Genomic DNA, 14990 nt, shown 5'->3' with positions numbered 1-14990 from the left:
GTACGGGTTGTTTTCAGCAGGGAGTGGGGGGCAGTGGTTAGTGATGGACTTGATGTTTCTTGTGGAGGCAGAGGGTCCCATGAAAGTCAGTTTGTCCAGCTGTTTGGTGGTGTCGTTCACGTGTCCTTTCGAGCTGCCTCCTCCTCCTTTGCAGTCACCACGAGGGAGACTGACATCTCTGAACAGAATAGTGAATTTGTCTGTCTTCAAGCTCCATCCAGTTTTGCTTTGCATGTTTTGAAGCTCTCGTGGGAGGTGAAGTAAAGGCACCTCTGTTCTGGGGAGGAGGGTCCAACCAGGGAGCAGACCCGGGGCTTCCATACTTTGATGTGAGGAGTTATAAAAGATGCAGGTTTTAATCTTTTTTTTTTTTTTAAGTTCATCTATGTACTTTGAGAGAGAGACAGGGAGAGCATGAGCAGAGGGAGAGGGGGAATCCCAAGCAGGCTGCACACTGTCAGCACAGGCCCAGTGTGGAGCTCGAACCCACGAACTGCAAGATCACGACGTGGGCCAAAGTCGGACACTTAACTGCCTGAGCCCCCGAGGCGCCCTGAAAGCTCCGTGTTTTACTCTCAACGAAGCTGTCAGCAGCCCCAGCCCACGGCCCCGCCCTCCTCGCGAGCTTGCTCAGAGGGTTTGGAGGTTCCTTGTTGAAGGCGTCCTGTTGGCCCCTTGGGACTAAAGCGCAGTCACTGTTAAAGCACCTTTACCCTTACGTGGAAGTTCACGAGGAATCAGGAGGGTACTTTTATTGAAGAACTGCACACGATACTGTGTCAGCTTCAGGTGGGCAGCACAGTGATGCGACACTTCATCATGTAGCGGTGACCACCCTGGGTCCAGTTATCGGCTGTCCCCACGGCTACTGAGAGTGACCTGGGGGAGCGTTTTGTCCTTCGTGTCCGAGATGACTTGCAGCCCTAGAGTGTTTCTCTCCAGGCAAGACCAGGCTGTGTTTTAGGACCAAGAAAACAAACCTCTGGTCTTTTCCTTCTTCCTCGTCATGGGTCCTGCGAGGGCCCTTCCACAGGGTCACAGGCTCCTCTCAGCTGAGCCCTGCAGCTGGGGGCCTGTGCCACCAGGCTGACTTTGATTCCTGTTCCAGACTGTGGGACCGAGGCCTCCGTGAGGTCACCGTGCACGTGGCCCGTGTACGGCGCTCCCTCTGCCTCAGTGGCAGTCAGGTCCTGGCTGTCTGGTGAGGACAGGCCCTCTGCTGTCCTCACTGTGGGATCCTTCTCTGCTAGTGCATCCCTGCTGGAGCTCCGGGCGGCTTCCACACACTGTGGTGTCCAGGCCACGCTGCATGCGTTTGGACGCGCCGCCTGTCACGACGTCCTCAGTGTGCGCGGCACCCAGTGGGCCCCTTGCTGAGGTTTCCGGGAGTGTGATTTGTTGGTGCTGGAGAAGAACCAGGGATTTGTACCTGCCAGGAGTTAGCATTTCTAGGACCAGAAAGTGTGAAGCTGTTCTTTTCATAGATAGTTGGATTTTGTTTTTTAATAAAAATGTACCTTTTTCGCCATGTACCTAACTTCAATAAGTGCTATGCAGTAATAGCTACCCATGAGCATTAATTATCTGATTGGTAATACCAGATGGCAGCGTGGGCACCATTGGAAAGAGGCTGAAGGTGGCCCAGGCATGGCCCACGCCCTGTCATTCGGGAGATGTGTGCCCAGCCCCCTCCCACGCAGGGTGGGCCTCCCCCGGGAAGGTCCTTGGGGGGAACAAGAAACAAGCTGTGTGAACGTGACCCTGCCCCTGGGCCTCCCCAGCCGACTCTGCCCTTGGCCGTGTTTCTCCTCTGTTGGAACAGCCGTGGGGACGCTGCCATGTGTCGTTTGTTACAGAGGCCGGACAGGTCTTCGTGGAGGCAGCACGGGGCAGCCTCGCAGAGCTCACTGCAACAGCCCGACACGGGCTTGCCCACGCCCGCCGCAAGCAAGGAAGCAAACGCCTGCGGCACACAGGTAAGGGCAGGCCGGAGGGCCATGCTGGGTGTAGACTGTGTCGCCTGCTTGCTGCCCTTGATCTGCTTTTATAAAGACTTTCTACCTCTAGAGCAGTTTAAGGCTCACAGCAGAATTGAAGGGAAGGTGCGGAGACCTCCCCCGCCCACGCGAGCACGCACGGACAGGTCCCGGTGGTGCGTGCTCTGTGGGTCTGACAGACTTGTAGGGAGCGGTGGCCACCCTCACGGTGTCTTGCAGAGTCGCTTTACGTGAAAATCCTCTGCTGTGCCTGGTTGTTCTCCCTCCACGCCTGAAATCCTGGTACTTGTAAAAATCCTGGCCCGTTCACTGTAGCCGCAAAACGTTCTTGTGATGTGGGTTCCGCTGGGCTGAGCGCCCTGCCTGCATGCGGACCCGCCCTGTGCCTGGCTGCAGTCAGGAGACGTGCTGGTTCTAGCCGTGGAGCCATCACAGACGAGGGGCGTTCCGGCGAACGCACTTCCATCTGAAAGCCGGCCCTGTTCCCCACAGGCCATGTGTCTGTGCTCAGAGTCCCGTTAGACAACAGTCTCCACACCCTGAAAGCGCCCTGGGCATCGTGTTGGCCTTGAGGGTTGCACCCTGAGCCCCCTTGAGGAAGAAATTGTGTCACAGCGTTAGAATATAACGACATACTTCTGTATGTGCTTGAGGGTTTTCCTGAAGCCCCTGAGATGTCCGGGGGCGGGAGGGGGGAAGAGACCCCGCCCAGCCACAGGTGTGCACCTCACCTCATGGTCCGATTCCCAGGGCCCCTGGGGACTCCTTTGAGGCTTGGAAAGGGTGTGTGTGGCCTACCTTTTGTCTGATACAGGAGATCAGACTCTGCACAGCAAAACTGTCCCTGAGGACACAGGTCACACAGGGCTGGCGTGACAATTTGCTGAGAAGGAAAATGGTCTGGTTCTTTTTTTCTTTTCCTTTTTTTGAAGATTTATTTATATATTGGAGTTGTCTCTATGCCCAACATGGGGCTTGAACTCAGAACCCTGAGATCAAGAGTCGCATGCTCCACTGACTGAGGCAGCCGAGTGCCTCTGTCTGGTCCTTATTAAAGCACAGTGGTACAAATGTACTGTATAACTTCTGTCAGCAAGACGTCTTTGTTCCATGATTGTTTTGCTTTTTTCTCCTTTCAGATGGAAAAATTGTACCTGCATTATTTGAGAGCAGAAAGCTTCAGAAAGGCTCTGATTTATCAAAAGAAGTATCTTTTACTATTGATTGGTGGGTTCCAGGACTCTGAACAAGAAACGCTCTCCATGATTGCCCATTTGGGAGTATTTCCTTCCAAAGCAGATAAGAAAATGAGCACATCTCGCCCTTTCACCAAATTCCGAACCGCCGTCAGGGTTGTGATCGCGATACTAAGGTAATCTTGGCGATCGGGAGGCACGTTGGGGTTAGCCCTCTTTTACTCTGCGATCACATTCTCTTCTGAGATGATGACACTTGAGGCCTTAGAGTGTACGTGACATTTGCCTAAAGAAATCCTGTTGTGCAAAACCGTCAGCTGCCTTCTGATGCTGGAATGTTCAGGGATGGCTTTTTATCAGAAAACAATGCCTTGCCCCTTGGCAGGTCTCGACAGGATTCCTTCTGATGACAGGCACATCGATCAGGCTCAGAACTGCATTTCACTGCTTCAGATTGCAGTTTCCTGTATTTCAGTCAAACCTGTGCTCTGTAAAAGGGGCTGTGTCTTCCATTGTGGGCATGAGACCACTCCTGGGGGGGGGGGGAGGCTGTGGGGGCCCCATACGCCCCAGGTGCCGCTCACTGTCCCAGTCATTTATTTACCACAGTCTCATTTTGGGGGCAGGTACGTGACTCTGGTGTGACTGGGAATTTTGACCTGTTCAAAATTAACAGTGATGAAAATCCACTTTATGTTAATAATTTTAAGACGTGTTGAATTTCTAACTGTGTTTGTCCCAGTAAGAATTGCACCGCTGCCTCCGCTCCATGATGCCATGAGGTGCGTCCCTCAGGCCCCAGCCATCTGTGTGGGGCACACGCTGAACGCAGCATCCGGTGGGCTGCCGTCCTTGGCTTCCCTCCCCCGAGCTGAGGAGGGTGGTGGCGCCCTGCTCCCCGCAGAGACGGAGCACCCACCCAGTCCCGTCCAGCAGGGGTCCTGCTCTCGTGTTCTTGACCCTCAGCCTCAGGGCACTTCGTCCCCTCACCTCTGAGTTCTGACCAGAAACCACCCCCACCATCTGTCCATCCATCCATTCTACATTTTTGGACAGAATGCCCTGTGCCAGGAGGCCTGGTAGATGCTACATGGGGCTGGTAAACAGGCCCCCACATTCCTGCCCCCACATTCCTGTCAAGCAGAGGAGCATTTTCAGCAGCAGTGGTTTTGATGCGAAGTGGAAGTGCCTTCCAGGAGGGTCCGTGGTCAGAGAGGCAGTGGTGCCTGGACGGAGCGGCGGGCAGGAAGGCTGTCTCTGAATAGCGTCCACAAGCCACAAAGGGGCCATCCTAGGAGGGGCCCGGGAGCCCCACGGTGCTGTGCCTCAGGGCACCAACCTGTCTTTGCCCCTTTGACCCTGAGCCATCAGGTGGCGTTGGTGGCGAAGGGAGCAGGTGTTGCAGACTGATTTGAAGCGGGGTCTGTGACACCCTCGGATGGTGGGCATGGGCGGGGAGGTGCTGTGGCTAGGAAGATGCTGGGGGCACAGGCCTCAAGGTCACCACAAAGACAGTGGGGGCCCATGTGAGTCTGATTCTAGTTGTTGATCACGTCTGGATTTTCATTGCTCTTTTCACTCCTGTTTGCTCTAGTTTTCAATGTTTTGTGTCCCTTTTTTCCCTTTGTAGACTACGCTTTTTGGTTAAGAAGTGGCAAGAAGTAGATCGGAAAGGAGCTGTTGTGCAAGGCCGAGCGGCCCGCCCAGGTGGGCCCCCTGCTCACCCCTTTCCGCTGGCAGCCAGGGGCTGGCCAAGCCCAGTGGAGATGCAGTAAAGCAAATACGAAATCCACACATGCAGGGATGCTGTGAGCAAGGCGAGGTGGCTTCGGAAGGAAAATGGTTTTAATGTTGGGAAGCACAGAAGAAACCAGGGTTTACAGAGTTAATGGTTGAAAAAATGTAGAAATGCTAAATATGTTGACTGTTAACTCATTTAGTAGGACGTCCATCTAACTGTCCAAAACCAAGTGATGTTCTGCTTGGTACGGTCGCATCTGGCCTTGGGGCACCTAGCTGCGCTGGCTCAGCCACAGCTGGTCCGCAGGTGCCCCGCTGCCCCACACGTCAGCACAGAGAAGGCCCCACTCACGGGGCAGCAGCCCCTGGTTCTCCGAGGCTCTGGGCACCTGGAAGGGGGCTGCCCGTGGTAGTGTCCCTGGAGCTCTGCCCCCAGAGTCGACCATCAGGGACTGGGCCTCCCTGGTCACTGATTAGCTTTGACTCCTACCTGTTAATTGTTACTTTTTGAAATAAAAATGGCTTTTCAACCTTCAAAACTTTAGGAGAGTTTTCTCCTATACCAGGTATACCTGCTGGTCTCTAGGGTTCTGCCTCTCCCTCTACGGAGACCTCTCCTCAAAGTGGGGTCCCCCCGTGCACCCCAGGCTCCCCTGGGGCCCTGCCCGCGTGCATGCTGGGGTCGGGTCAGCCTGGCAGGCAGGGGCAAAACACAGGTGGTCAGAACTCAGTGCTCTTCTGGAGCTTTTTTTTTTTTTTAAATAACAATGCGACAGTTTCATTCACTCATTCATTTATATTTTAGAGAGGGCACCAGTGGGGAGAGGAGCAGCAGGAGAGAGAGAATTTTAAGCAGCTCAGTGTGGGGTCTGTGGCAGGGGTGAATCCTGTGACCGTGGGATCATACCCTGAGCTGAAATCAAGAGTCGGACATTCAACTGACTGAGCTACTGAGGCACCCATAGAGCTTTTTAAAACATAATTTTGAGGGGTCCCTGGCTGGCTCAGTTGGTGGAGGATGTAACTCTTGATCTCAGGGTTGTGAGTTCAAGCCCCACATTGGGTGTAGAGATTGCTTAAAATAAAAAAAAAAAAAAATTAGGGGCGTCTGGGTGGCCCAGTTGGTTAGGCGTCCAACTTCAACTCCGGTCATGATCTCACGGTTCATGGGTTCGAGCCCCGCGTCGGGCTCTGTGCTGACAGCTCTGAGCCTGGAGCTGCTTCAGATTCTGTAGCTCCCTCTCTCTGACCCTCCTCTGCTCACATTCTCTCTCTTTCTCTCAAAAGTAAGCACTAAAAAACATGTTTTTAAATCTTTAAAGCATAATATTTATAAATAAGGTATTTAAAAAATTTTTTGAAATTGCCATGCAGATTCCTTAAAGCGTAAGTTTGGGTGGAGGGGCCTTCCTACTAAAAGTCATTCGTCTCTTTTCCTGATCCCTCTGCTGTTAAACGATAGTGGGGGAAGGAATCCCGGTGCCACGGCAGCAGCTTCCGCACAAAACCAGCACATCCCCACCAACCCGGGATGCGTCCTCTGGCCACACCAGGGACCCTGTGCCAACAGCCTCCCCGTGCAGGAGGGAGAGGTGAGTGACCTTCAAGGCTGTGTCTTCAACGCAGCCCAGCCCGTGCTGTAGAGCTGCTGCCGTGCTCAGCCCAAGGGGCCCTCCCCGGATGGGCACACGTCCACACAGGGCCGTGGTGGGCTCGCCGTGGCCTGTGCTCTGGGATTGGGGTTCCGCACACGTGACTTGGCCCTCAGTTGGCAGTTGAGATGTCGTAGCAACCCGGTTAAACATCCGCAGGTTATTTGGGGGGCAATAAGCCCTTTTCATTTAAAAAAATAGGAGGACTTGGGGCGCCTGGGTGGCTCAGTCGGTTAAGCGTCCGACTTCAGCCGAGGTCATGATCTCAACAGTTCATGAGTTCGAGCCCCTGCGTCGGGCTCTGTGTTGACAGCTCAGAGCCTGGAGTCTGCTTCAGATTGTGTGTCTCCCTCTCTCTCTGACCCTCCCCTGCTCACACTGTCTCTCTCTCTCTCTCTCTCTCTCTCTCTCTCAGAAATAAATAAAACATTAAAAAAATTTTTAAAAATAATCAAAAAAATTAAAAAATAGGAGGACTTGTGGTTGGATGGTAGAATGCAGTTTTGTTTAAAAATTAGAGGCGCCTGGGGGCCTCAGTCAGTTGAGCGTCCGACTTCAGCTCAGATCATGATCTCACGGTTCGTGGGTTCGAGGCCCACATCGGGCCCTGTGCTGACAGCTCAGAGCCTGGAGCTGTTTCGGATTCTGTGTCTCTCTCTCTCTGCCCCTCCCTGCTCACGCTGTCTCTCTCTCTCTCTCTCTCTCTCTCTCTCTCTCTCAGAAATAAATAAAACATTTTTAAGAAATTAAAATGAGGAAAGCTTTCCCTAATGGCCTAAGGATTTGAGCCAGGAGTATGTGGAATCTGCTCGTCCTGAGGCCCTGACAGGGGTGGTAAGGTGTGGCCCGGCCTGTCCCCAGAAGAGGGTTTTCCCAGCCGAGGGGTTTCTCATCCAGGTGCTGGATGTGGAAGATGTGACTTCCGTTGTGTTTCTGCAGACTGAACTATGTGAACATCCTGTCCAAATGCTGGAGCGAGGAAATCTAGAGCAGGGCGGCCCCCTGTGTTGTAACACACCCTTACAACCTATAGCAGAGTTCAGTGTGCGTGTTTGTGGGGTGTTTGCACACACATCCAGAAGCTTCTGTTTCTCCGAGCGAGCTTTCCACAGCGTGCTCCACTTGTAGGGTGCAGCTCGTCTCCACAGTGCCAGTGACCTGTGCTCGCTCCTTCACCCCACGCCCCTGGCTGACGTGGCGTCTCTGTGCAGTCTGCATTGAGGAGCGTGGCGGTCCCTGGTGTCGCCGTCCCGACAGGAGAGACGGTGCAGGGTGCATAGGCGCCCCTGCTGCGCCGTGGGGCAGCCCAGCCGCAGACGCCGCTCTCCGGGCCTCCTGTGCTCATGCCGCTCCAGCCCTGTGCGGGCTCCCCAGGGACACGAGAAGGGCCAGAAATGCACATGTGCCCATGGGGACCTGGAGGGCCAGCTCTGTGTGGGGAAGGAATCAGCAGAGGCTCCTGGTCTGGTGGCCGAGGCCTCTCTGATGCGGGCGGGGCAAGGATGAGTAAGACGTGTCCCTACCCGGAGAGAGAGTGGCCAGGAGGAAGGGCCCCAAGGAGGGACTGGACGGGGTGGGTTGTCCCTCCAGTGACGGGGACAGTTTGGGACCTTCAGGAAAGGCCCGTGGGTAGTTGGGTCACTCTCAGGGCACAAAGAAGGGGTGGGTCTGAGAGACAGCAGTGCAAAAATCAGTTGGGATAACAGATTCATACATGAAGATATTATGAAGAAAATCAGTCTACAGAAGTTTTAGTCACTTTAAGTCTGAAACATTTTATAGAAGCTGGTTTTAAAAGCGTTACATAGCACTTTTAAAAAATGCCTTATTTTGGGGCACCTGGCTGGCTCAGTCAGTAGGGCATGCAACTCTTGGTCTCAGGGTTGTGAGTTCATGCCCCACACTGGGCATAGAGTTTATAAACATGCATGTGTAAATGCGTAATTACGTACAAATAACCTGAACGAACAAACAAATGCACACAATATATGTACATATTTCACTTTGTTTTTGCGGTAAAGGATAGGAAGGCAATGGCCGTCTGCTTCACCCCGTTCCCTGCTGCCTATCTGCCTGCTGGGTGCTGACTTCCACTCTTGTTTTGTTTCTTGGTGGTATTTATGTGTTTGTTTGAAGATCCGCTCCATCCTCAAATTCAAAGTCAGAAGGATCCCTGAGTGCTTCTCAAGACCCTGAACGTTCGTTGACGGAATATATTCATCATTTAGAGATGATCCAGCAAAGACTGGGCGGGGCACCTCCAGGTAATAAAAGTTATTCTCTGTTTCCTAAAATAATACGCTGCTCCCGAGGAACATGAAGTAACATAGGAGAGGCTGTAGTATTCAGCTGAGTAAGTGCTGTTAGTTTCAGTCTTAATCATTGACCGTCATTAGCAGGATCGTGCGTGAAGGCACCTCAGGGGTGTACGAACGGTGCCATTAGCGGCGAGTGTGGGATCCGTTTCTTAATCACTAGCTGGCCTTTTGCTCCATTTTATGTTTTCAGGGAACAAATATTATGTTTCAGGATAGAATTTGTGGGGAGCTATTTATTAACATAATTTAAACCATTGTATATTTTAGTTGTAATTCTTATTTTTACCATAAATGAGATTAATTCTGTGGTACTGCCTCAGAATTATGAAATTCTTCAAAGACCCATGAAGACTTCTAATGAATTGCTACGTCATTTTTCTTTATTTTTAGATTCTACTTCAAAGAAATCCTGCCACCAGAAAATTAAACAATGAATAAAATCCTTGCGGCTTTTACCTACGACAGTTCTATCTGAGGAAAAGATTGGTGGTTTTCCTTTTTCTAAGGAAAGCTTGTGGCATGGCGTCTGGGCAGCGCCCAGTCTCGTCTTGTGCCTGCGATGCCAGCCCCTAGTGCGGCTCGTCATTCTCACCCTTTTGCAATGCTGCAGAGCCCGATGGGGTACATTCTGCGTACTTTCAGTACCTGTTAGTTCCTTACCTTTCCGGGATGACTAGTGCGCTTGTGAGTGACCAGCACCTGCCCTGCTCCAGGCACGTTGGCAGACTTTCCCCGCCCGCCTCCAAGCAGGAAGCAGAGACTGGCCTCCTGTTGTTTATATTCTTAAAGTGTACAGATGGGAACTTGGTTTAAAAGCAAAAACCAAAACGAATAAAAGTCCCGCACTATTTTATTTGTGAATGGCCTCTGTGTTGTGTTTCAGTTTTATCCAGTTTGCTTTATCAGTAGCCAGAAACCGACACATAGACTGGGAGCCCCTGTATGTCAGGGCTCCCGGCGGGAGGCAGAGTGCCCCTTGCTGGTGAAGACAAGCAGCCCGTTTGCTTGCCCTTTGCTTGGTCTTCCTTGGTTTCCTAGTGAGCATCTCCGTGTGGTTTCAGGACCTCCAAATATGACATTTATCCTGCGGGGCGTAGGTTTTAACATAAAACCGTGTTTTTCCGAACCACCTGCCGGCCTGCAGCGCTGGTGCGTGCCCGCATTGTCTGTAGCCGCCTACACGACCGTGAGGCCAGTTCGACGGCCTTTCCGCCCCTCCTCCCAAGCCCCGTGCTCCGCCACTGAGCCAGGAGGCGTCTCTTCAGCTCTGCAGGTCGTCAGCTACAGAATAAATGTCCACGCGGGAGGGCTCATTTAGAGCCGCCAGCAGAAGTGACCGTCACGCCAGCTAAGTTCCTGTGGGAGCTGGTCATTAAAGAGAAAGAGGCGTTCACCCTGCCTTCCACAGAGGAGCGGCAGGTCATCCTCGTAGGCGAGGGAACATTCTTCTTATGGGAAGGTGCCAGCTAGTTAGTAAGGGGGGGACGGTCCCATTAGAGAACTGCCGGCTCTGCAGCCTGCGGCGCGATAATCAGGTCGGGTCCTAAAAGCACGGTGACCTGGTGTTTGTGCCTCCGGGTGTGATGACGCGTGGACTGCACGGTGTCTCCTGTGCTGCCTCCGGTTTATAAATGGAGGAACAAATTACCTGAAACCGTGAGGAAAAAGACAAACATGGGATGTTTAAATGTTTTATTTATTCTTGGGGCGCCTGGGTGGCTTAGTCGGTTGAGCGTCCGACTTTTGCTTAGGTCATGTTCTCGCGGTTCGTGGGTTCGAGCCCCGCGTCGGGCTCTGTGCTGACTGCCAGCTCAGAGCCTGGTGTCTGTTTCAGTCTGTGACTCCCTCTCTCTCTGACCCTCCCCTGCTCATGCTGTCTCTCTCTCTCTCTCCTAGAAATAAATAAAAATTTAAAAAATAAATAAATAAATAAATAAATGTTTTATTTATTCTTGAGGGGAGGAGACAGCATGAGCGGGGAAGGCGCAGAGAGGTAGGGGGGACGGAGGATCTGAAGCCGACGGCACGGAGCCCAGTGTGGGGCTCAGACTCACAAATTGTGAGATCACGACCTGGCCGAAGTCGGATGCTCAACCGACAGAACTACCCAGGTGCCCCCAAACATGGGATATTCTGGAGGTCATTCACCTTGTCTCATCAGATGGACAGCACTGATGAGGGCTGTTCTAGGTGAAAAGAAACAGGAGACACAACCAATGAGATGTGTGTGATGTTTCATTCCTAAATTGGGGACCAATGGCTATAAAAGTTTTGGGGGTAACTGGGGCAAACTTAAATCTGTACTGGATAATAGATTTTAAGGGAATTTTAATTCTCAGGTGTGCTGACAGTTATGTAACAGAATGCTGTGAATTATTAAGAGTAAGGGGCCACAACCTATTAGATGCACTCTGAGATGGTTCTGTGGTTTTCCTATGGTTAGGAAAAAATACACATGAATATGGATTAAGTAAACACAGCAAAATCTTTGTAAAATATTGAATCTGGCCCATATAATAGTATACGGTTATTGTTTGAAATTTTTCATCGTGAAAGATGAAAAAATACCACCCAAAGTCTGAGCGAGGGTGCCTTACTCTAAAGGTACTGTATCAGAGCCTAGACAGGGACGCAGAAACCACCCACTGGGTTTCTAGACAAAGGGGATTTAATATAAGGATTTGATTACTCTGCTGCGGGCGGAGGGGCGCTGCTCCAAGTCCGGCCGGAAGCTGCTGGCCCCCAGGGCCTGGCAGGTTCCTGGGAGTCGTTGCAGGGACCTGGGGACAGGGCCGACCACATGAAGGAGCCGCCAGCGAATTGCCCGTCTGCTGTCTTGCCCTCCTGTCGGACAAGACCGGACGAGGCAGCCTGGGGCAGCCCGTGTGTGGCACAGACAGGCGAGAACCGACCTGAAGGCACGCGGGCAGCGCCGTCCACCCTCGTCTCCTGAGCACGTGTCCTCCTTCACGCACACTTAATGACCGAGACGTAACTTAGCCCACCTGCCTGGTGCGAGGTGAGTGTTCAACGATGGCCGTGGGCCCCTCCAAGGCCCACACGGTGCTGCGTCTCGATGGTGCCGCTCTCCAGGGGAGACAGACTTCTCCTGTAGGACTGAGTCAGCCCCTCACAATGTTGTGCAGCTGATGCACTGCGGCTTGTCTCACAGAAGGGGGGAGGTGGAAGGGGAGGGTGTCCCTGCTCTGCATGCAGTCACGAGGCCCTGCTTGACATTCATCACCTCTTCCTTCGCCAAGGCCTTGTTTTCTGGTCCTCAGCCAGCACCTTGGCTGGCTGGTTGGGTGACATAAGCTTACTTTCTAGAAAGATATGAGCTCATAATAGACTTGGTTTTAGAAGACTTCCCTTGTTTTCTCCTCTTACAGTTGAGTCTGAAAGTACTGAGTACCAAGAGGTACCTGGTGAAGATGCTAGATTACAGATGGGTTTTCCTGTCCTCGCTGTGGGCTGGCCATCCAGCTGCCCCATGGGGTTTGGGGTCAGTCACACCAGCCAATATAGCAACCCCGTCCCTACTGATTCAGGGGACAGTCCATGCTTGGCAAATCCGTGTCCAAACAGGAGTGGACAGAGGCACGGGGAGAGCTCAGAGGAAATTTAATGGGAACCCAGGCCACATGTTCATGCAACTTATGTTTGTACACTTTAGTTCTGACACCACCTGCAGTTGGCACAGACTGCCCCACTTTAGACACTAGCTGTAAGTGGGGTCCCCAGGCCACCCACACTTCTGCCAACCACAGTGTAGGTGTTTGCACAACCTCCCCCCCTCAGGTTTGGTGATTGCCAGAATGACTCCATACACGGAAGTGTTGGATTTCACTGGTTCTGTGTGAATGATATGACTAGGGCAGCAGAGCGGAGGTGACGTGCAGGACAGGACACAGGGCTTCCCCGCCCTCCTTGAGCATGCCACTCTCTTAGCACGTCGGGATGTTCACCGGCCTGCTCCAGGGTTCTTATCAGGGCTTCATGATGTCATGATTACCTGCCACATGACCATAGTCCATCTCTAGCCCCGCCCCTCCGGTGACCGGCCCCCATATCCTGAAGCTATCTAGGGGACCCACCACGAGCCAACTCATTCGTGAAAAACTCAGGTATGGTCAAAGGGGGTTATTGTAACAAAAGGACACTCTTATTAGGAAATTCCAAGGGTTTTAGGAGCCAGGAAACGAATAGCAAAGACCAAATCTATATATTTTCATTACACCTCGTATAAATAGCACTTGAGGTGATCAGCACCTGCCTGTCCTCATGGCTGAGCCGTCAGGCAGCACCCAGGGTACAATGTGCAGCCTGAGTCATGTGTTGCTGGGACCGGAGTTTGGTCTCTGCCAGGATGCAGGGGTAAGTTTGATGTTTCTCTAATGGAAATTGAGTTAGCACCAGGAGGAGGCAAAGCTTTGCTTCAAGACCCTACTGGTCTGACCTAATGGGGCGTTCGAGTGGACCTGCGTCCTGCGTTGGGTGGCTCTATGGCCTGAGCAGCGAGCATGACGGCCTCTGTCAAAGCTGTAGGCCTGCAGCTGTCCTGGTCTGCGGGGAAGCTGACGTCCTGTGGCTTCCTCAGCACACTGGGCCCCAACAAGCCGTCCCACATTGTAGGCGGTACAGGGCGCAGCCGTTTGCCTCTGACCCTGGAAGGGACACATGCTGTTCTGCAGGCTCCTCGACCCCCAGAAAGGGCCACAGTGGCAGCCCCGACTGAATGGGATCTGCCTCACAGCCAGCACGTCTCTTGCTACCTGCCGTTCATTCGGACCGGTTACTATGCTATGCTTCCAGTGTCATGGATCAGAGTTCTGTGATGTCTAAACAAAGACCCTGAAAGAATCCAGTGACAGACACTGCTCTCTGTCTGCGTCTTTTCTGATTGGTATTGAGGAAACAGTAATACAGGAGCCTGAATACAAACCTTTTATCAGCTGCTGTTGCTTTTGGGCCCATGTGGAGAGTTTGATCCTGGTAGAGAAGAGCAGGCCTGCTCTGGGAGGAGACAGCCCAAGCGCATGAGGAGACGGCGTGGCGGCGTCCCGTGGAGGGCTGGCCACAGTGTGGCCTTAGCTTGGGCTGCTGTGACGAAATGCTTACAAACGACAAAAATGTATCTCTCGCAGTTGTGGAAGCTGGAGGCCCAAGTTGAGGGTGCCAGCGCGGTGGGGCTCCGGTGAGGCCCCTCAGGGTGCAAACTGCTTACTTTGACTTGTGTCTTCACGCGATGGAGAGTGGGGAGGGGAAGCAAGCCTCTGGCTCGGAAGGTGCTGACCCCAGTCATGCAGGCTTCTCCCCCATGACCTCCTGTACCCCAGTTACCTCCCAGAGCTCCTGCCACTGTCTAATGCCATCTCCTTGGAGGACAAACAACACTGGGTCTGGACAGATCCAGACGACCCGAGTGAGTGGTGCTGAGTCTTCTACTTCCTGCCTCCCCTGTGCTCTGGTCCCCTGGGAAGTTCCTTGTGACCAGTTCACAGAACAGGAAAGAACAGGTTTGTTCTGCAGATGGATCTACGCAGCCTGCTGGCATCATCCGGGAGTGGACAGGCGCCACCTCACCACCCAGCTCAGGGGTGGATTTTGGAAGATTTCCATTTGGCTTCTGCCACTTAGCGCCTGCGTTGCCGACAGAATGCCAATGCTGAGACGGCGATGTGGCGGCCCGACTCCCTGCGTTGCAGAGGAAGCGGAGATGTCAGCCTAGAAATAGACGCACATTCCAGGTGTGAATCGGGCTTCCTGCCTCCCTGTGACGCATCCGTCGGCACCGGCACCCACGGACTTAGAGAGCATCCCACCCAGCCGCAGCCCTGCACGGGCTGTTCTCAAGCCGTGGAAGCGCAGGGCCAGCTCACACTCCTAGAACTCTCTGGTCTCACCACGTGTTGGGGGAGGCCATCAAGAGGAAGTGACTGTCAGTTGACCTGTGAGCTGGACCTGCTCTTCACTCCCTCCCCCGTCCTTGGAACGTACCCACTGCCCACTGTTGCCATTGTGGGAACTGTTCCAAGGACATAGCCTTGTTGACACCATCCGGATCATATATGTGACTGAATCCGGTGA

At 53.0% G+C, this 14990-nt stretch overlaps 1 protein-coding gene across 1 annotated transcript in view; it reads left to right on the top strand.

Moving 5' to 3' along the window:
• PCNT (pericentrin) overlaps nucleotides 1-9764 on the top strand; it is a 122821-nt gene extending 113057 nt beyond the window's left edge. Inside the window, exons 45-50 of the mRNA XM_039222136.1 lie at nucleotides 1857-1976; nucleotides 3137-3369; nucleotides 4824-4900; nucleotides 6396-6525; nucleotides 8722-8849; nucleotides 9294-9764. Coding sequence (XP_039078067.1) covers nucleotides 1857-1976; nucleotides 3137-3369; nucleotides 4824-4900; nucleotides 6396-6525; nucleotides 8722-8849; nucleotides 9294-9337 — 732 coding nt within the window. The 3' untranslated portion in view covers nucleotides 9338-9764. The remainder of the gene's footprint in view (nucleotides 1-1856; nucleotides 1977-3136; nucleotides 3370-4823; nucleotides 4901-6395; nucleotides 6526-8721; nucleotides 8850-9293) is intronic.
• Nucleotides 9765-14990: the final 5226 nt, after the last annotated feature.

This window comes from Hyaena hyaena, unplaced genomic scaffold, assembly GCF_003009895.1.
Source record: "Hyaena hyaena isolate Hyena2069 unplaced genomic scaffold, ASM300989v1 scaffold_1087, whole genome shotgun sequence".
In the NCBI taxonomy this organism is placed as follows: Eukaryota; Metazoa; Chordata; class Mammalia; order Carnivora; family Hyaenidae; genus Hyaena; species Hyaena hyaena.
This window is presented reverse-complemented; position numbering and strand designations above follow the sequence as displayed.